The 21,588-nt window shown below is 44.0% G+C and overlaps 1 protein-coding gene across 1 annotated transcript in view; it reads left to right on the top strand.

The window, feature by feature from the left end:
- Positions 1–21,588, top strand: part of LOC126498092 (cAMP-specific 3',5'-cyclic phosphodiesterase 4B-like) — a 334,050-nt gene that overhangs the window by 303,318 nt on the left and 9,144 nt on the right. Inside the window, exon 3 of the mRNA XM_050136443.1 lies at positions 13,278–13,472. Within this exon, the coding sequence (XP_049992400.1) occupies positions 13,278–13,472 (195 nt within the window). The remainder of the gene's footprint in view (positions 1–13,277; positions 13,473–21,588) is intronic.

Below are 21,588 nucleotides of genomic sequence, written 5' to 3'. Positions count from 1 at the left end.
TGGCCTGACCAGTCACTGTTGTAATAAGGGCGGCGGGGCTGTGTCCCCAGCACCCTGGCCGCCAGGCTAGCTTATGCCCCGAAATAACAACACACAAACTGTATTCATTTAAACACTGCTTGGCCCATTTCTATCTAGTCTCTTCTAGGCTAATTCTCACATATTAATTTAGCCCATTTCTTATCATCTGTGTAGCACCGCTAGGTGCGCTTACCGGGAAGATTCTAGCCTACGTCCATCCTGGGTCGGAGCTTCATCGCGTGTGCCTCAGAGAGCAGAGCTTTTGCGTCTCTGAGCTCACTTCCTCTTCCTCACTGTTCTGTTTATTCCACCCACCTATGTTCTAACCAATAAAATGGGCCAAGCCAGTTTCTTTATTAACCAATGACCTTCCTCCATCAAGTCACAGGTTGGCTTTTGTTTTATTTGAGCGTGGTCTAATCTCTTGGTGGCAGCTGGGCTTGGCTGAGGCTTGGCCACAGTAACTGGTAAAATTCAACTGGGTGGCTTCCAGTTTGTTGACTAGTCACTTAGATTGGGGGCAGGGAGTCATTGCATAAAGACTCAAGGGATGAAGTATACCTGAGAAAAATTCAGTTTCATTCCTTGTATTCCGTTTTTATCTTCTCTTTTGAAACTTTGTCTATTAGTTAGTTGCTACTTTTCTCTCTTTCCTTACTTTCTGAGATACAACTTCTCATTTAATAAAATTATTGTGTTAGTAAGAGTTATAGTAAAATATTTAGCTTATTGGATTCTAACTTAAAGCTATATGGTACCATTTCATAAATACTCTAAGGATCTTTCATAATGTACAATGTGCTTCCATCTCTCCCTTCTTCAACATTATGCCCTTGTTGTCATGTAATTTACTTCTACATATAGAGATATATGTATAACATATATCTCTATATAAATGTATATGTAAACCTCACACATACCTTAAATTTTTTAGTTTTCATTCAATAATCTGTTGAAGAGATTTTAATAATTAAAAACCTTCATTCTTTTGTATAAAACTAGATTTTCATCCAGTGTTACTTTCAGCCAGAAGGTTTTTCCTCTGACATTCCTTGGACCTTAGGTTGGTGGGTGATTAAGGCCCAGTAGAATTTCTGGGTGTCACTTTTCGCTGGGGGTCGGTTTGGTTTTATAGAGATCCTCATGTTCGGTTTGCTGTTGCACAAAGGAAAGGGTGAAACAGGAGAGAGAGTATGTCGTGAGGCAGAGAGAACAGAGCTCAGAACATAGAGGCTGGCTTCATATGAAATCTATCTGTAGAAAAAGAAAACAGAATAGACGTTTAAAGGTGACCGGTTTGTTAATGTATGTCATCAACATGGGTTTAAACTGAGGACTTACCATCAAAGAGCTGGATGCTTGTCAGCAAGTTTTCCATAATCTCTTCGAGCTTCAGTTTCCACACCTCTTCCCAGCATTTTCCTGAAGGCTGGATAGATGAATCCACATTTAAGAGCATTTGCTGTCCTTGCCCAAGACCTGGGATCTCTTCCGAGTACTCACACTGGGCAGCTCACAACTCTCTGTAACTCCAGTTCAGCCCTCTCTGACCTCTGCAGACACCAGGCATACAAGTGGTGCCGGTAAATATGTTCAAGAAATACATTTCTAAAATTTTAAACAAATGTATTTTTTAAAAGGTTCCTTCTTTCCTCCCAAAGCCATCAGGGGCCTGAAGTGGGTCGTGCATTGAGGGCTCAGTCCCTGGAGTGCTGCACTGAGTGTCCTCAGGGTCTTTGGGAAAACGAAGTGCGGTGTTTCTATACAGACTGCCTGAGAAAGAAGGAATAACTCTGGGATTTCACTCTTCCATTTTATCTCGCGTCTTTTCCTCCCCGTGTTCTCACTGCCTCTTCCTCCCAAAGCACATATTTCAAATCCAAATGTCAGACTGTCTGCAGGTGCAGAGCTCGAGACTGATAACACTTGGGGGCCAGATGCTAACTGACGTAAACAGCGCTAATAGCTATGCAGACCGGAGACTGAAGCATCGATTTCCAATTCCACGATTATTATTTGGTTTACCGCCACGCCTTCCACCCCTTCTGCCTCCACTAACAAGGAGGTGTGTGGCCTGTTTATCCCAAAGAAAATATATAAATTAATTTTAAATAGAAAATTCCTTAAATGTTCAGTGATGGCATTTTGCAAGGAGCATTTGGAACACATCTTTTATACAGACCACTTTTCTGGTGCCTCTGGAAGGCCAATGGCCTAGAAGCTTAGTGTAAAAACAATCTCATTTTCCAAAGCAGCCCAGGGTAACAACAAAGTAGGATTTCACATCTGTGTCAAGTTTTTCATCACTTTTCATTTTAAATTTGAATTGCTTTAGAATTGTATGGAAGGTCACTTAGTTAGGACACAGGAAAGTCAGCCCCTCCTCAAGTGAACAAAAATCTAAGAAAGTGCCAAGTTTGGTGTGCTGGGAATTTCCAAGAACAACTCTGGTGTTCAGATAATCACTGGTAAATCCACTGAACAGGTGGTTGTTCAGAATTAGTACTGTGTCCCAGACAAGTGCCAGGCATTGCTAGTTAACCCTTTGGTGAGTGTGGCAGAAAGCCCTACTGGGGTTTAGAATTGAAAAGAAGGGAAGACAAACAAATACTAACTGTACTGAGCTGTGATCGATGCTGTAAGGAAAGGGGGAGCTGTTTAAGTAGCAGCTGGAGAAAGAAACGGTTTAGTATGTAACGTAGTCCAAGGCTTAGAGAATAAGAAAGCAGCCGCACAGAGAACAAAAGGCTAAGCAAGTTGAGAGGCCAGAGTCTGTACATTCCTCAACAAATCTTTATTTAACACTTTCCCTGAGCTAAGTTTCAGCCTGTTTCTCAATCAGGGAAGTCTGAGGCTGAGTTCTACAGAACAGAGGCAGGGAGGTGTGAGCAGATGTGGGGCCCAAGACCGTTTGAAACTTACTCTTTCTCTCTGTTTATTTCTCGCTCTGTATCTATCTATCTATCTATCTATCTATCTATCTATCTATCTATCTATCTATCTATCTCTGTCCCTCTGTCTCTGTCTATCTCTGTCTCTTTCTGTCTGTCTGTCTGTCTGTCTGTCTGTCTCTCTCTCTCTCTCTCTCTCTCTCTCTCTCTCTCTCTCTGTGTGTGTGTGTGTGTGTAAAAGGTATTCTATGTTCTTGAGGAGCACAGCCCTCTTGGGACAGATGAGTAGAAAACTGTCACGCTGGACAAATGCTATGATATTCACAAATAAACCTAGATACCAATATGAAGAAGGACACTTAAAAGAAATTGAGAATAATTAGAGGGTTAATTATTTAGGGGTAGACTCACAGATCACAATCCTCTGCTTGAACAGGGAATAGCAACCAAATCCCGAGCTAGAAAAGAGGCCAGAAGCGCATCTTACATTGGCATAAATAGTATAAGAGGCCATGCCCAAGTGGGAGGGTAACTTAAAGGCTACTGGCTGTAGGAATTCTTACAGCACCTATACAGGTATAGTTGTGGGGGGATGGGCTCACAGAAGAGGGAAAGTATAAGAAAAATTAACCCAGTAGCTTAGCAATTGTTAAAATCTATATAAACCTAACCTTTGTCCAACCCAACTCTTTGGTTGGTGTGGATGTGGAAATGGAGAGACGTCAGAATCCAGTGGCACACCGTCACTCCCCTGCCCTGCCTCTTCTCCGAGAGTAACGACTGAGGAAAGTGGTGGTGCCTCTGTGGGGAGGCTGTAGAGGACTCAACAATACACGGTAGACCTACTAGCCATGAAATTGTGCTCTGTTTTCTTCATAGCATCTACCTTATCCACAAATACCATTTTTATTATGATTATCTGATGCTAATTCTTACCTCAGGAACCCTTTTCCATACTGCTATAATAGCAAGCCAAGAACCATGCCTTGTCTTAGAGTGAGTGCTAATAAGTATTTTTTTAAATGACTATCACCATTCGTACAAATACACACTTGAAAAACAATCTTTTTTCTACCATCAAAATATCTATGTGATGTCTCATCTAAGAGGCACCTCAGAGATCTTTTCCCTCACAGATTTCTTCAGATTGAAGTGTGGGGTCAGAGTACAGGGAGTCTCGGTTTCAGTTTATTCCCCACAGAGAGGGTTCTAGAAACCAGAATCCCCGGGGGTCATACCCCTTCAGCATTCCAGCACTCTCTCTAGTGAAGTCTAACGGGGATCGTTGCCAATGAATGTCATTTTCAAAACCTTCGGGAAGAAAACCACAGTGGTGGGGAGCTGCTTCCTACATGCAGATTAACTGGCCATCATGATTTTCCTCATGGTCTCTGAAGGAGAGTCCTAGAGTTTAGAAGTGGATTCTCAAGACAGAATCGCAAAAGTCTATTGTCATTGCGCCCAGAGAAGTTCTGCTTCTTGCTAGGGCCTGAACTCGTCATCATGCCGTCCGTGGCTTTTGTGCAGTTAAGTCATTCATTCAGAAAGCCACGGGTTGGTTCTAGAAAGATGGGTCACTGTAATTGTGAGTAGAGAGATGTATCCCTCTGCCTTCTCCTCTACAGTACCAGGTAACGCAGTGAAGTACTGACCAGTGTAACTACCTAGGGAAATAGGCAAATGGTTACTTTTACCAAATTTAGACAAAAGTTTTTCATTTTGTTTTGTTTCATTTCGTTTTGTTGTGTTTTTTGAGACAGGGTTTCTCTTCTGCCTCTCCAGGGCTGGGATTAAAGAGATGTACTACCGCCACCTGGTTTGGACAAGTGTTTTGAAGATGTTATCCTAAGTATTATGAGGGAATTTTTTTCTAATAGACTATTACTGAGACAGTATTTCTCATGAACATGCTCCCTACATGCACATAACCTATACAAAGGCTATAGACACTGACACTTCTAGGATGGAGTTCTTAGGATTTTGCAGAGGTTGGAGAGGAAGGGCAAAGTTGGAGCATTAGAGCAGCTCCATCCAAGTACTCCGTTGTGATCTTTGACTGCCAAGCACTGTCCAATGGATCTGGCTTGTCAGATGAGAGATGTCAACTGTGACATTCTTGCGTTCATTCAATAACCATGTATGTGTGTGTTCTGATTTGAGAGTCAACTCTATGCTCTAGGGATACAGAAATGAACTGAGGCATAAGTCTTGCTTCAAGGAGGTTGTGGACTCAAGGGAGGGAAGCCACTAAGATGAGGAAGACATTGCAACGTGACAGATTCTGAGTCAAGAGTGGATTGTGGATGAAAGGACCTTGGGTACAGATTATATAACAGCAGATTAAAAAGAGGTCATGTTGTAAGATTCTTCAAATGAAGTTTTATTCGTTAGAGCCTTCATTCTTTCCCTCTTTGAAATAGGTCAAAAAGAATAAGCCTAGCAAAGTGTGGGGATTAGATGGTGCAGATGATACCCAGTGAGTCGTTTTTAAAAAGACAGCCAAGGAAAAAGCAGAGCTAGCCCCCCCAGGGCAGTGCATAACTCTGAAACACTGGAGTTTCAATCTTTTTTGTTGAGTTTGTCTTTTTAGTGGGGATATTTGTTAGAGTCGGTCAAAGAAACTCAACTAGAAAATGGCTGGGTTGAAAGAAAAAAAGTTTTTACTGATTCAGAAATGAGCTATTCCTAGGATGTTACTTTATGACTCTTCATTATAGAAACCAGGCTTGTGCAGATAATTGGGAGTCAGGAAAGCATCACCCTAGGGACAATTGCGAGGCCATTGTGTGACCTTCCAGTTCAGCTCGCATTCCTGAAGGCAGAGTTGCTCCTGGTTTTAATCAAAGGCTTCACACACACCTCGTGCTTCTGCTTGATCCCTGATTTTCCCTTCCGGGCTCAGCAAGTAGACTTCTCATCTCCCTCCAAGTCCTGCTTAAATTGGAGGCCAGGAAACCCTGAGAAACAGTGGTGCCTTCTGCCATCTGCTGGCTCCCTCCTGTCACCAGCCCAGAGCTGGCTTAGCAAAGATAAGAAGGGATGGAAGGAGCCACAAGAAGAGGTGTGGGGCAGATAGTGGTCCCTGCTCTAGTCAAAAAGCAGAGATGTGCAAAGGGTCATGAAATCCGTGAGAAGAGGGTCACTGAGGGCGACAGGAGAGGGTCTCTGCTGTCCCAGGAGTTGGTGTAAGGTGACACCATGTCTGATATCTGAGAGAGCAGTGGGCCTCTCTGTGGGTCTGTTTCAGGGAAAACACAACTAACTAAGTTTCTTTTAAATTTTACTTTTACAACATTTCTTCATTAGACTAATCCAATAAAGTTATATCCTTTATAATCCATTTGAAGGAAACAGCAGAAGTTGGTGCTGGAGATGGCTGGGGTGTGGGTGAGGAGTTTTAAGTAGAAATGTTTTACAGCACGTTACTGTATTCTGTCATTGGTTCACGCAACCCTTTTATTGTTGTTTTCATTGAGCTACATATTTTTCTCCCCTCCCCTCCCATCCTGTCCTCTCCTTTTATTCCCTCTCCCATGGTCTCCATGCTCCCAATTTACTCAGGAGATCTTGTCTTTTTCTACTTCCCATGTAGATTAGATCCATGTATGTCTCTCTTAGGGTCCTCATTGTTGTCTAGGTTCTCTGGGATTGTGAATTGTAGGCTGGTGTTTTTGTTTGTTTGTTTGATTTATGTCTAAAAGCAACTTATGATTCTGGGTCTGGATTACTGCACTCAATATGATGTTTTCTAGATCCATCCATTTGCCCGCAAATTTAAGATGTCATTATATTTTTTCTGCTGTGTAAATGTACCACATTCACCTTATCCATTCTTTGGTTGAGGGGCATTTAGGTTGTTTCCAGGTTCTGGCTATGACAAGCAATGCTGCTGTGAACATAGCTGAGCACATGTCCTTGTGGTATGGTTGAGCATCCTTTCGGTATATGCCCCAAAGTGGTATTGCTGGGTCTTAAGGTAGGTTATTTCCTAATTTTCTGAGACATTGCCATACTGATATCCAAAGGGGCTGTACCAGTTCACACTCCCACCAGCAATCAGTGTTTTTGATCTTGGCCATTCTTACAGGTGTAAGATGGAATCTCAAAGTTGTTTTGATTTGCATTTCTCTGATGGCTAAGGATGTTGAGCATTTCCTTAAGTGTCTTTCAGTCATTTAGATTCCTCTGTTGAGAGTTCTCTGTTTAGGTCTGTACTCCATTTTTTATTTGATTATTTGTTCTTTTGATGACCAACTTCTTGAGCTCTTTGTATATTTTGGAGATCAGCCATTTGTCCAATGTGGGATTGGTGAAGATCTTTTCCCATTCTGTAGGTTGCTGTTTTGTCTTGTTGACCATGTCCTTTGCTTTACAGAAGCTTTCAATTTCAAGAGGTCCCATTTATTAGTTGTTTCTCTCAGTGTCTATGCTACTAGAGTTATATTTAGAAAGTGGTCTCCTGTGCCTATATGTTCAAGTGTGCTTCCTACTTTCTCTTCTATGAGGCTCATTGTGGTTGCCTTCAAACTCTACTACAGAGCTACAGTACTGAAAACAACCTGGTGTTGGTATAAAAACAGGTAGGAGGACCAATGGAACCAAATCAAAGACCCGGATGTCAATCCACACATCTACGAACACCTGATTTTTGATTAAAAAAAAGCAAAAAATATAAAATGGAAAAATGAAAGCATATTCAACAAATGGTGCGGGCATAACTGGATATCAACATGTAGAAGAATGAAAATAGATCCATATCTATCACCATGCACAAAACTCAAGTCCAAATGGATGAAAGACCTCAACAGGCAACCACTTTTTAAGGATCTGTTGTTTATAAAACTCTGACCTAAATGTCGGGGACATAAAAATCAGATATTATTTTCTATCTTGAATATGACAATCTATTAGGAAGCAGTTAATTAAATGAAGAATTAAACAGAGGTGTGCAAGTAGTTCCAAGAAGTAGTCAGCCCAATGTACCCATGGGTTCTGAGGATGCCCTCTAACATAGACAGAAAACAACTGGGTAAAAGGAATCAATTTTATTTTCTTACTATGCATTAAAGAATAGATTGTATCAACTGTGCATCTAAACTTTGCATCACATTCTATAAGTAACCCCCAAATAATTGGAGTTACGCAGGAGGAGGCATGGAAATTATATGTCGCTACGAAGCCATTTCATAAAAGCGATCTGAGCACCCACGGCTGTGAGTTTTGGCACAGAGTGGGGCGGTGTCCTGTAATTGATCTCTTGGCAATTCTGAGAGCAACTATTCTACCTAAAGAACCATGAGGAAGTGCACGGGAAGGGTGGGCATCTAAGTCAATTTGGGACTGCAGTGCCAGAGAGAGCTTCCTGAAAAAGGTGATCCGAGGTGGTTTCAGAAGAAAGCCTTGTACTGGAGACGGCAGTAGGAAAGTGCTTCCAGGGACAGGAACATCACTTCTCCACTCTCCCGCCACCACTTCCTGAGGAGCTGAAATCTCCCACTACAAAAAAAAAAAAGTTAAAGCATTAGACATTAGACAATAAGCCATTGATTAAGTTGAGGGGAACCAGTAGGACCAGGAGAAGCAGGCCCAGCCAAGTAGAGGGGCTGCACACAAGTTAAAAGATGAGTGAGCAAGACTGTCAGGGTGGGCCTCCTATCCTGGAAGAAAGGTACACTTAAAACTGCTGCGGTCCACATGTCGGATATGAATGACCACTTCCATATGGCCTACTCACATAGTCAGAACTTTATGAGTGGCATCCTCCGGATTTGCCTGAGACGTCAACATGACTTCACGAATCATAGATGTCCAAGTATCTGCAACCTTAACTACTCCAAATACAAGCACTACTTAGAATGGCGAATATAGGAACCGAATGTAAGAGAATTGTTCTGAAAACTGGGGTATAGCTGCTGGATGAGCCAAGAAGTAGGATATGGAAAGGGTATGACTCGAGAAACTGCAGTAAATAGTGAAACCTTATAAAAATCAATATTCAAATCAGTATGAAAAGACGTTCAGATAAAGGCTGGGAAGACAGCTCAGTTAGTAAATGGCTTACCATAGAAGGATCAGGACCCAGGTTTGGAGCCTCAAAACCTGTGTAAAACCTGGGCGGAAAAGGTAGCGACTATCTGTAGGCAGCACTACAGCAGAGGAGGGGTGGAGCGGAGAGAGTCCCGAAGCTCACCAGCTGAAACCAAGTCAGTGGGTCCCCAGGTAGGGGAAAGGGAAGAACAGCTGAGAAAGACAGCTAACATTGACCTCTGCCTTCCACACACATGTGCTGGAAGGTACACCTCCATCCCAAAACACGCCACCCAGCCACATATCACCCCCACATACAGCACACACACACATACACTCACACACACAACACGGATGGAAAAATACTAAAGTAATAGCAAATACTAGTATATGCATCTCTTTGGCTTTTGTCTATGTTTTCTAGAGCTTTCTTATACTGCTTATATAATGACTTTTTAATCTAAAGAAGCCTGGTTGCAAAATGTGTGTCCTGATCAAGGCCGAGCCAGAAAATGCCCTAAAATAAATGACGACCGTGTTTGTGTGTTTGTTTCTGGCATTGCAGCTTGGCTTTTCTTCCTGATCGTATTTCTGTCTGTGTGGTATATTCATTTCACTTGGTAAGGCTGCCTTCAGTCTCCTCTCTGGGCCAACACTTCTCCCTTATTCCCTGGATCTGTGGGGTGCATTGTGATGGCTGCTCACTCATTTGGCTGTGCCTGGGTCTGGTGTCTGGGTAGTGATTCACGTTTGTTCCGAAGCTGTCCATCTGTGCTGGATGCTTTGAAACAGTGCCCCAGGGATCTGAAAGACCATGTGTCTTGCTGAGACACCTTCTTTGCAATAGAGACCTCTTCCCTGGCTTCTTCTGAATTCCAGCAAGCTCTCTTTTGGGTTTAGACAGTAATAAAAAAAAAAAAGAAAAGAAAAGAAAACCAAAGAGGAAAGAGTTTCTGTAGGGAGGAATCTAGTTCCGGGTCACCTACCAGATGTGCTTAGTAAGCTTGACAGAGCATCCTCAGGCCCTCACTTTCCTGCTAGTGTTTTTGGGGACTTGGCCTCTACACAGCATGGATGCTGATAGTGGGAATGAATATATATTAGCCCTAATAGAAACCTCATGGGAAATGTTCTAAGAGTTGGTGGGCATACTAGCTGCAAGAGATTGGTGCCGGTACAGAGAGCAGTGACGGTCACAATAGTCAGTAGTACCGCATGAGCACTGACCACAAGGCCCAAGTTGGAGATTACCTAGCATCCCAAACAACAACACTTTGGTCCGGCCCATACTGGAGCCTCTAGGGCAACTGGATATCCACTGTGTTCTGTGGGTTTATTATTGAAAGACTATAAAGATGTACACCAAATGAGTAACAATACAATTACACATGGAATTTAAAAGTTCACTCCACTCTTAGGTTCATCATCACTGGCTGATGCCAGTTTCACCTTTGAAGAACCTGCCCTCTTTGCCGTTAAGAAGAGTTCAGAGGGCTGGAGAGAGATAGCTAAGTGGTTAAGGTTCCAGCTGCTCTTTCAGAGGACCCAGCACCCACCTGATAGTTTACAGCCATCTATTACTTCACTCCCAAGGGACCCTGAGCTCTCTTCTGGCCTCCAAGGGCACTAGGCATACACGTGGTACAAGACAGAAGAATAGGCCATACATATAATGTTTTTATTTTAAATAAATGTTTTTCTAAAGAAGATCTCAGAGACAGTATCAGGACATACAGATCGTAGGGGATTTGGGGGGGGGGGCATCCAAGGATCCTGCTCCACAAAGCAACTGTACAGTTACTCTACAGCTGGTAGAGTTCTCACCCAACCAAGTTCATTTTATTTTCACTTGTTACAAAGCCTGAGCCAGGCCAGCTGGCAAGAAAGCAAGGGCAAGGTATTACACACCTGCCTGCAGCCTTGGAACGTTGCCCGTCCCGCACCACCGGGCTTCTGAGAAGGGCCATCTGTGGAGTCTTGTAAGCCCTGGTACATAGTGGTACATATTAGGTCACTGTGGCACCTGCTCGGCCTTTCCCCAGGGATCCTCCTGCGTGGCTTGCTCTCAGAGCTTGCGTGGAGTCTAAAAGCAGCTTTGATCCACGGTCTCTGTGGTGGCATTCCACTCCTGCATTCTGCCATTGCTCCTCCTGCTGCAAGCAAAGCAGCAGCTTCAAGGCAACCTGCTGCCTCCTTCCTGTTTATTCACAGTGGCACTCGGTGTCCCCTGAGGATCACTCGAGAGTGGTTGTAGACTGACTCTTACAGACCAACTACAACTTTGGGTAGAAAAGAGACGGCATTCCTTTATCCGGCATGCCATTCTGAACTAATGGCGAGAGAAACCTGAGAAGCCCAAGGCTGTAAAAAAACGTGGCTTCTATCTGGCAACCAGAGTGGCTGTCCCTCCTCTGTGGTCTTTGTGTGGCTTCAGTGGCCCATCACCAAAATGGTTTAAAAATATGAAACGGAAACGTCTAGAAATAAACAATTCGTGAGTTATTGATAAATTTTGTTACAATATTTATTTAATAAATTCTTGTGTGTGTGGTGTGTGTGTGTGTGTACGTGTTCAGGTAAACACATACGCACTCATGCTTGTGCAGGATAGAGGGCCACATTAGATGTCTTCCTTAATAACTTTTCACCGTGCTTTTTGACATAGACTGTATCAGCAAACTTGGGGCTCACTGATGTGCATAGACTAGCTGGCCAGAGAGTTGTCAGGATCCGTGTCTGATGTGGGATGTCCCCCCCACATCTGTCCTTCTACAGTGTTGGGATTGCAGGTGTGCCTGGTTTTCCACTTAGGTGCTGGGGCTCCAGAATCAGTTCTCTGTGTCTTCACATGAAGAATTTTATCGGCAGAGTCGTGTCTCTGTTTCTACCTTAGAGTTTTAGAATCGACTCAGTGTTAGTCAGTGTGAACCTCTTACCCTTACTGATGTTCAAACTTCATCACCAGTGTACCTGTGTAGAAGAGAACACTATGTACAGAGCTGGCTGCCATCTGCTCTTTCAGGCATCTGCTGAGGGTCTCGGGGTGTGTCCCCTCCAGCTGAGTGACTACGGGCAAACCAGTAATCTAGCATGTTTCCGTAAACAAGATATGGATTTTTTTTTTTTTGCCTTATTTACCTTCAATGTAAAGGAACTGGATTACATAACTTATATAACTTGCAGGGATATTAGGATTAAATGAAATAATATATCAGAAAGCACCTTGTAAATTTAAGAAAGAGAAGCAACAAAAACGACAACAAAAACCACACAAAGAGTAGGTTAGGATTAGTGAGGGGATTGTGGCAGCTGGGTAAACATAATCGAAGCTGACTCTTGTGGTTGAACTGAGTGAGAGATGATCGCAGTGCCGTGTCCCATGCCTCTTTCACAATCTCTCTGCCAAGCTTCAACAGGGGAGCATTGAGTGTTTGGGAGAACCTGGGGGAGGTGGTTACTGTCCCTCTGAGGCCAAGGGGAGCCGTGTATGCAGAGGAAACACATCTGGAATGGTCAAAGCACATATGGGAAAGACATGCTACTCCAGGGTGGTAGCAGGATGGGGGCAGAGACAGGTTCAAAGTCCACAGGGCTCCTGTTTGTGTTCAAGGTAGGAGCTTTCCAAATACCACTGGGCCCGAGGGCACCTCCCTGAGTGAGGGCCACTGATCAGAATCTCCCCGGCACTCTTCGGCCAGACTCAATCGTGGTATTCTTCTCCAGAGGCCTGGCTCTGCAGCCTGGGCCAGTAATTTGGTGTTATCAGATTAATTAAGTCATTTATGTGGCTAAATTTACATATGAATATTAAATATCAGGCAAGGCCTCTCTAATCAGACAGTGAGTGTTTTCAGGATAACACTTTGTTCCCAAAACATTCAGAAATATGCAAATTCTGTCTTTAATGAGGCTGATATTTATGTGAGGAAGAAATCTTGCAGCTAGGAAGATTCACTCTCGTGATATCTTCGTCTGGCACCTCAAGCTATGCTAGATGCCCCCTCTGGAGTTACTCATTAGCAACAAACTTTTTTTTTTTTCCCTCTCACCTGCTTCTCATTCTGAATTTGTCACAATTGGTCACGCTGCTGAGAGGTCATGAATTTTGCCCTTTGGTCCAAATTTTGGGTTACTATTGATTGACAGTAAACCTGGGTAATGAGTGAAGTTTGGTAGAATTCAGCTTCCTCCAGACAAAATGGCAAGGATTGCAACCATCTGTGATGCTTTGCCAGAAGAGCCGGGCCTGTGGTGCCCGCCGCCTGGAAATTCTCTATGTATGCAAACTGTCTTCTGCAGTTCTCAAGTGACCAGACTTGTCCCTGCTTTCTTTTATAGCTTCGATGTGGAAAATGGCCCTTCCCCAGGTCGGAGCCCGCTGGACCCTCAGGCCAGCTCTTCCTCCGGGCTGGTGCTTCACGCCACATTCCCTGGGCACAGCCAACGCAGGGAGTCCTTCCTCTACCGATCCGACAGCGACTATGACTTGTCACCAAAAGCGATGTCAAGGAACTCATCGCTTCCAAGCGAGCAGTAAGTAAAACTGTTCCTGTTCCTCTCTGGGTTTCAGTCTCGCGAATAACCTCATCCTTAACCCTACTGCAGCAGCGGCAACAACTGTTGCCAACCCAGGGAAAGGAGAGAAAACTGAAAGAGCGACAAAGACATCCATCTTCAGGACTTGCAGAATTTTGACGGGGATCCTAAGGCATACAAAGAAAACAAACCAAAACCCTCACACACAGCGTTCAGTTCACATCTGTTATCTGAAAACTTTTGTTGGGCTTATTTCCCGAACTGAATCATTTATGGGATGAAAAACTTAACACGTTTCACAAACCACACTTGGATATGTGGGCGTATGAGGCTTTGGGCCAGAACAAAAATGGTGGTTGGTTGTCTGCATTCTCACTCAGTGGCCTTTGTTCAGGGGCATTTAACTAGGCTGTCATTCAGCCACATGCCTGTGGACCTTCTGTGAGATTTTAACATCATACCCACCCACTGCCCGGCTCCTTGGTGAGACACAGAACAGCCAAAGCAAGGCGATATCTTTGTTTTGCTGATCCTAATTGCAGATAGCTGTTTTTTATTTAAAGAATGACAACTGATTCGTGTTGCCTGTTTATTAAATTTCTGAACCCAAATAAAATTGGTTGCTGAAACCCATGACTTAAAGGGTTTATGGGCACACACTAATTGGTTTTAACATTGTATGTTATAAAAGTATCGAAAACTCCCTAAAATGTCCAGTCTGGGAAAGTCCACTTCCTTCTCGTTTTCTGTTAAAAATGAACCCAAAAAGATTTACCTTCTCAGAAAAAGGAAATGTTTTATGACTGGCAGCAGAAAAATATCCTGCAGGGTCCCTCTGCAAGCAATGTTAATAGAAGTAGTCTAGCCTGGGGACCAGAAAAGCTGGCTCAATTGTTAACAACACTGGCTCTTACAGAGGACTTAGGTTTGGATCCCTGTGCCCAGATGGTGGCTCACAGTTATCTGCAACTCTTGTTTCAGAGGATCCAACACCCTCTTCAGGCCTCTGTGGGCATCAGACATGTGTATGGTGCACATATATACATGCAGGCAATCACTCATATGCATACAAGAAAAGCAAAAGCAAATAAATCTGCATTTTTTTAAAAGGTAGTCTATGGGCCTAAAATATTCCAGTCATGAGTGGGCCAAAATTTGCATTTCTTATATTTACTGATTCTCCCATATATACTGTGCAGTGTGATAAAATTTGGGGATTTAAAAAAAAAATGAGTGAAACAGTACGAGACACCAGAGATGGGTTCAAACAAGAGCGTGTTCCTCAAGAGTCGGTGTCTCCTCAGGGAGACGACACTAATTGGCGATGATGCGAGGGTCACACACAGGCGCACTAAACTCCACAGCACGGGACACAACCCACATTGAATGAGCATGTGCCGAGGGCCAGGTTCCTTTACACGTGCTACCTGTTAGCCTGACATCCAAGCCGTAGCCACTGCCAAACCTACACCGTCTGGATTTTATCATGGGGGAGCAAAGGAAATGCAGGGAGCTCCAAGTAGACACAGACCCATTCCCACGCCATTTAGCAAACAGACGGCTAGCTTTGGAATATATGTATCCCCTCGATTAATTCTTACCCAACTCATTCCCAAACTCACCCCAAAGCTCACAGTGAGTCTCCAGGTCACTCGGCCTCTACAGAACAGGCTGATTAAACTCGAGGTGAGATTCTCCTGTTTCCTTGTGTGAGATAAATCTATAGAGAGAGTTTAAGTTTGAAGATAATTTAAAACTTACAAGCCAGCTTAGTCTCCAGCTGATGCAACTACAGCTCAGAGGATCTCAGCAGCCAGCATCCTTGCTGCCAATTTTACCTCTTGGTACGTTCACTGACCGGTAAAAAACCTCCTCCCAAGTTTACCTGTACAGTGTTGCCAACTTCAGTTTTAGAAAAGCAAAAATGTGTGAGAATTATCTAGCGTCATTATTCCTTTTTAGCTTTTGGATTTCTATTAATCTCCCCTCCCACCCTGTGTGTGTGTGTGTGTGTGTGTGTGTGTGTGTGTGTGTGTGTTGCACGCACTGACTATGTGGATGGAGATGTGGAGGCCAGAGCCGGAAGTCAATAGTTTTCTTTTCCTGCTCCCTGCCCTCTTGCGTGGAAGGTTACAGTTTGGGGCTAGGCTTTCTGGCCAGGGAGCTTTCGTCATCAGCCTGTCTCTACCCATCAAAGCTTGAGTTCAAGTCACATTCGGCCATGCCTAGCTTTCAGTGTCGGCGTGGAGGAGTTAAACCTTTGTCCTCATTGGCAGAGAAAGCATTCTTCTCATCGAGCAAACCCCCTTTTTAAAGATAAAGAGAAGTAGCGAGAGCCCACGATAAAGATAAGTCCTTCCCAGGAAAGTGCAGGTGATAGCAGAACCAACAACCCCCCTTTATTCCGCATACTGATATCAGGGCACATTAAAATCTCCCTGCTGAATGAGGGCGAAGGGTTTGGTATGGAAAATATTTAAGCATAACTGTAAAATCTTTTGTGTTTGACATTTAAGGACATTATGGGACATTATACGTCTCCATATGAGAAGCCACAGAGTTTAAATAAAGTCCAGTTTCCTCTGGCAGTTTATTTTGTCAGAGCCACATTGGAAAATTCAGTTTCACATGGTGTCCACATCTAAACTAAAGTGATGTTCTTAAAAAAAAAATCCACTTTTTAGTTATCTGTTTTTAAGAATATACATTTTCCTTCATTTAATTCAATTGTAACCTTTATTTTGTCTTTTAAGGTATTTTAAATGTTTTATTAATTTTATCTTATGTATATGGTTATTTGTCTGGATGGATATCTGTGCTTCATGTGTGCTCAGTGTCAGCGGAGGCCGGAAGAGAACATTGGATTCCCGGGAATGAGCCACCATGTGGGTGGTAGGGGATCAAACCAGGGTCCTCTGGAAGAGCAGCCAGTGCTCTTCACCACTGAGCCATCCCTCCAGCCCCACGAAGTAAGCCTCTTTAAAGCCCTTTCTCCTGATTACCACTGTGCAGGAAGAGCTGAACTCAACAGGGGAACAGTAGCCCCTCCCCATCTCCCCATCTCGTTGCTCCTATCTCTGCAGAAAAGACCTTTCTGACGAAAAGCGGTCATGGAAACTCAGGCACCCTCATGCAAAGGCCTCTGGGATGGCCAGAATGGCCTTTTCTCCGGGGGGCCCTCCAACCTAGCGTGGATTGGTCAAAATTCAAATTAAGACAAAAGTGAGAAGCTTTGCACGCTTCTGCTCCATTAAATCCTAGCCCTAGGACAATGTCGGCTGTGAGACGTTCCCTAGGTGAACAGTCTCAGTAGAATAAATAGAAATTGCTTACAGGTTAGGCGACAGTAGGGGACTAAGTTAAAAATACAAATGGGAAATTTTAAATGGCCTTTAGCAACAGAGAGTAGCTTGCAATGAGTCTGGTAAAACAAAACGAAGTCCTCTCTGGCAAGCTCAGCTATGCTCCTGGATGTGACAATCTCTTGGTCCCTCCTCAGTTCCTGGGCTGCGGTCATTTTTAAACTAATGCCTTTGCGTACTGTGGTACAGATTTCTCAGTGGGAACCCAAATTACTGAAAATTAGCAGGAGCCGTTCTCAAAAAAAAAAAAAAAAAAAAAAAAAGCACAAATAATAGACCATTTAAATTTAAAACCTGTTTATTGATAGACTACCAGAAAAGTACAGTGTGGTACCTAAGGCTCCCAGCTGCTTCGTTTGCTTGGCTTAGCATGGCTGTTAAGACATGGGATCTCTCTTACAGTCCAAATCATCTGTAGGTAAAACCATACATTGATGAAGCCTCGCCTGTGTGCCACTTGCTAAAGTACTTTGCATATGTTATTAATTTAGTCTCTGTATCCTCGGTGTGGTAGGAACTACAGCTTTGTCAGTTCAAGTGGAAAGCATGGGACAAGAAGAGAGGCTTGAACCCAAGGAGTCCAGATGGCGAGCCCGTGCAAAGATCCAGGATGCAAACCTCCCGAGGTCCCAAATAAGGATATTCATCCCTGGTTTTCCTGCCCTTCTAACTATCGATATGCACCATGTTCAATCTTTCTTTTAGTGAATCTTTACTTAGCTGGAAACATTAAGGAAGTTTCTGTGCCTTCAAAAATCTAAGTGATGAATAAGTCAGTTAGCAGCTTTAATACATTCAGAAATAAAGGCAAAACTAGAGAGCCTTGTACAAGACTCTGGAAGTCCTGGCCAGGCGGGGTGAGTGGTCTACGAAAGGAAGTCCAGCTAGCTGAGCTGGAGGATGGATAGGAGGACCGGAGGGCGTGCACAGGAAAAAGGCTGTGACCGACCAGCTCTTGGCTCTAAGAAGGACTGTGGAGAGCTGAGGCCGGTGAAGCAACAGGTTTCACCCTCGTTGTGCAAGGCCTAGGAGTTGTTCTGCCTGCTGCAGCCAGGCAGTGGGAAGCTGCAGGACTTCACATCAGGATGTGTCTGGGTTTGAAATGAGCTCAGGAGAAGGGGTGAGCTGAAGAGTCAATAAGGGGGCAGCTTAGGCCTCGCCTGTATGTAACATCAAGGAAGGGGACCTACAACAGAGAAGGCTTGGCTGACCAGTAAGAAATATTTGTGGATTAGGACTGACAGATCTTCGTGGGTGATGGTAGAATGAAGCGGGNGGGGAGGGGGAGTTTCCCGCCTGACCAACATGGTAGATGACAGCATCATTCCCTGTCAACTGGGTACTTCCTTCCAGTACCCCAGCAATGTCCACGAAAGCATTCTGTAACTACTGTACAGTAGAAAGTCAAGTCCTCTAGACTGTAGTAGGGACTGGCTTAAAGAAAGTGTATCTTAAAGAGGTTGTTACCAGCCAGAAGATAGACAGACAACATTTATTTATATTTATATTTAATAAATAACATTTATTATTTTCAATAATAAAGAACCCATTACTGATGCCTATGGCTAAATATATAGAATGCTTTTTTAAAAAATATTTATTTATTTATTATGTATACAATATTCTGTCTGTGTGTATGCCTGCAGGCCAGAAGAGGGCACCAGACCCCATTACAGATGGCTGTGAGCCACCATGTGGTTGCTGGGAATTGAACTCGGGACCTTTGGAAGAGCAGGCAATGCTCTTAACCTCTGAGACATCTCTCCAGCCCCATAGAATGCTTTTCTCTGCCAAGGAAGATACCTCATTTCTTTCAGAACCCCCGTTTGCGGAGAAGAGACATGGCTTGTCTAACTCTCACCAGTTTAATAAACTATCTGGGAAGCAAGACAACGCCGGCCAGGGGCAGGATGTGTGTTCTCAGCCACCACAGTTCTAATCTGTGGAAATCAACTACAGCCCAACAAAAGACAGTTCCACATATAGTGAAAAACAACAACCACGAAGTAAATTAATAAATTTCAGAATCTAGTCGTGAGAAGCAGCAATTTTGATTTCTAAAATGAAAGCTGTTTTATGGTTAAGCTCTGACCTACACTCTTAATTCCAAGACCCAATTGCAAGAAGCTTAGACTAAAGATTGTAATGCTCCGATTCTGTCACTAGAGGGTGCTTGTGTAACGGTTCTGAGTATTTCACCTTTTTACAGAGAAGGCACACTGCCTTTCTCTAATCTGGGAAATTAAAAATTAAATAAGAATCCATAGTCACACATTTTGATACTGCAATCTCTGCTTATTCTTAATTTGTAAAATAGCATAGTTATGATTTTTAAATAGTTCTGCAATCTGGGAAGGTTTTGTTTCATTTTATTGGGTTTTCTTCCCTGATTCTTGTTCTAAATCTGTTCACTTCCCTACCAGCTATGATCTGACCTACAGCATTTAGTTGCTCAGACGCTCTTAGGGAGCCAGTACAGGCAATCCTCCAATCCACTGAGCAAGTCCTGTTGACATTGGGCCATGGTGGCCCTCCTCTCTGTGATCATTAGTTTGTATAGTTTTACTCCCTCTCCAGATCATTTTCCCAACCTCAGATCTATGCGTGGTGGTGTTTTGTCTTCCTAAATCGTTTGATTGCCATCAGATATTTAAACTCCAGAAATTCGGGAGACATAGACGATCTGCTTGACTCCAAATCAATTTCCTGTGCTCCCAATCAGCCTTGGTATGTTTTGAACCATGTCAGTTTCATCTCAAAAATTGAAACAGACAGCAAGGTCTTTCACCCATCCGGACATTCGCCGTGTGAAAACACAGGCAGTTGGGTGCAAACCACCAGGCACCATTTGTAGCAACCGTTTCTGACTCTCCTTTTAGCTCCTTTCTGAAAGCCCTGAGCTTCTCCTGTGGCTGCCTTCGCTACATATACTACTGTGCATGAAGCCATGCCCGCCCCCCTATCTCCCCCTCCCCCGCTGTAACTTTCCCTGTTGCCTTGGGGAAGCCTAACTCTGACACACCACCTCCCTGGTCCAAAGCGCCACCTAGGTGTGTCTGAGCACCTTGCATTCAAAATGCACCCCAAAACTTCCATGGGTATCACCACCACTCCCAACTCCTCTGTACATTTCTGGTTTCTGCTCATGACTATTTTCTCAGATGCTCATTTTTTTTTTTAAATAAAAATATTCTTTCGTTACGCAAGTAAGTGCTGAATTCTGACAGGATCCCCGGCGTCTCTTCGGTGTGTCATTTCCTGCCCCTTTCTTGGCTGTGTCTGCTCTTTCTCATTGACAGGAACCTTCTTGCCGTTCCTCACGGGGCTCTCCCTGCCATGCCGTCCTCAGCACCCCCAGTGTTTTGCTTCTTGCAATCCTCTTCCAGTCTGTCTGTCTCACCTCCCACGTCCCTGAGAGCCCTCCTCGGCTCGCCTCTTCCTGTTGAGGGAATTGTCGCTGTAGCAGGCTATGTGCGCCATAGCTCAGTTGCATGGGGCCTTCTAACCTTACTCTCTCCATACGCCATAGTGGATGTGCTCTAACAGACACCAGGGAGCTCACTCACTGTTTTCCCATATTAGATCCTCCGCTACGACCATTTCTGTCAGAGGTATCTCTTCTGCCTTCTTACAGGCTATGCCCCCTAGAAGTTCATCTCAAACACTCCTGACGCAGCCAAGCCCTCCTTACTTCCACTAACCCATAGTTCATTTCTCTTTTGGGTCCCATCCAGTATCCTTTATTTGTATTTCTCTTTCTTTGTTTATATGTATTATAACTTCAAAAGTATTTTTGGTCTCCCTTACTATGTTTTGACTCGAGAGCTTGTGGTTTCTGCATAATTTGATTTGTCAACTATGTAGCGAGTGTAGAATAGAAACTATCGTGTTTAAAACACAGGCGGAGGGGAGCAGAGAGGCTCAGATCTTCCATTTGCCAGCCGGGTGCTAGTTTGCAGCTGTTGGCGTGTTATCATCCCGAACGTGCCGGCCTCCCGCTGCATTGCCAGTGTTAACGGAGCTAATGTACACAGAGACCCATCGCACGACTTCTCGGCTCGTCTTCATTTTCCTCTCACTGTCCAAACTGGGCCTCCAAGAAATCTCAGAGAGTGCCTAGCTAAGGACAAGGGTGGAAACCCCGACGTTAGCGAGGCGTCAGAGAAGAGTAGCTACTGATGCATGTGTCTGCAGCTTTGAAACCTGCCTTCACATGGTGCTTGGAACCAGGCAGGTGCTTCCTTATTATGGGGTACCCTCACATGATCGTGGGTGAAGCGCCATGTTTGGCGTGAAGATGGAGGACAGAAGGGGTAGGCCAGACAGGGAGGGGAACTTGTTGCCATCAGCTTCCCTGTTGCTGATTCATAGGGTGCCAGCAAATTAACCTAATTTCGTGATGGTGGCCAATGCGGTTTCTCAAACCCTCAGCCGAGCGCTTGCTGAAGGCAGTCGTTAGCCGATTACGACAGCAGATGCCAAAGCCCGGAAAGCTCATTGCTGCAAACCCAGTTTTGACTGGACCCCGGCAAGGACTGATGAAGCAGGAGACAGAGCATATTTAGCTCGGTGGGACCAACTGGGTGTCACTGTTACCGCTGTAGTAGGCTCAGTCTGCACATTCCCATTAAAAAATTTTTCCTTGGGTACTTTAAGAGGAAAAAAAAAAGAGTATATTAAAAACAAAAAGTAATGGGATTCCCAGACAGAAATCTGTGTTTAAATGGTATTAAAGCTGCGGTTCAAATGAA

Source organism: Alexandromys fortis, unplaced genomic scaffold (assembly GCF_014885135.2).
Source record: "Alexandromys fortis isolate MF-2015 unplaced genomic scaffold, M_Fortis_MF-2015_v1.1 scaffold_13, whole genome shotgun sequence".
Classification (NCBI taxonomy): domain Eukaryota; kingdom Metazoa; phylum Chordata; class Mammalia; order Rodentia; family Cricetidae; genus Alexandromys; species Alexandromys fortis.
Note: the sequence above shows the minus strand (reverse complement) of the source record. Positions and strands in the feature narration are given on the sequence as shown.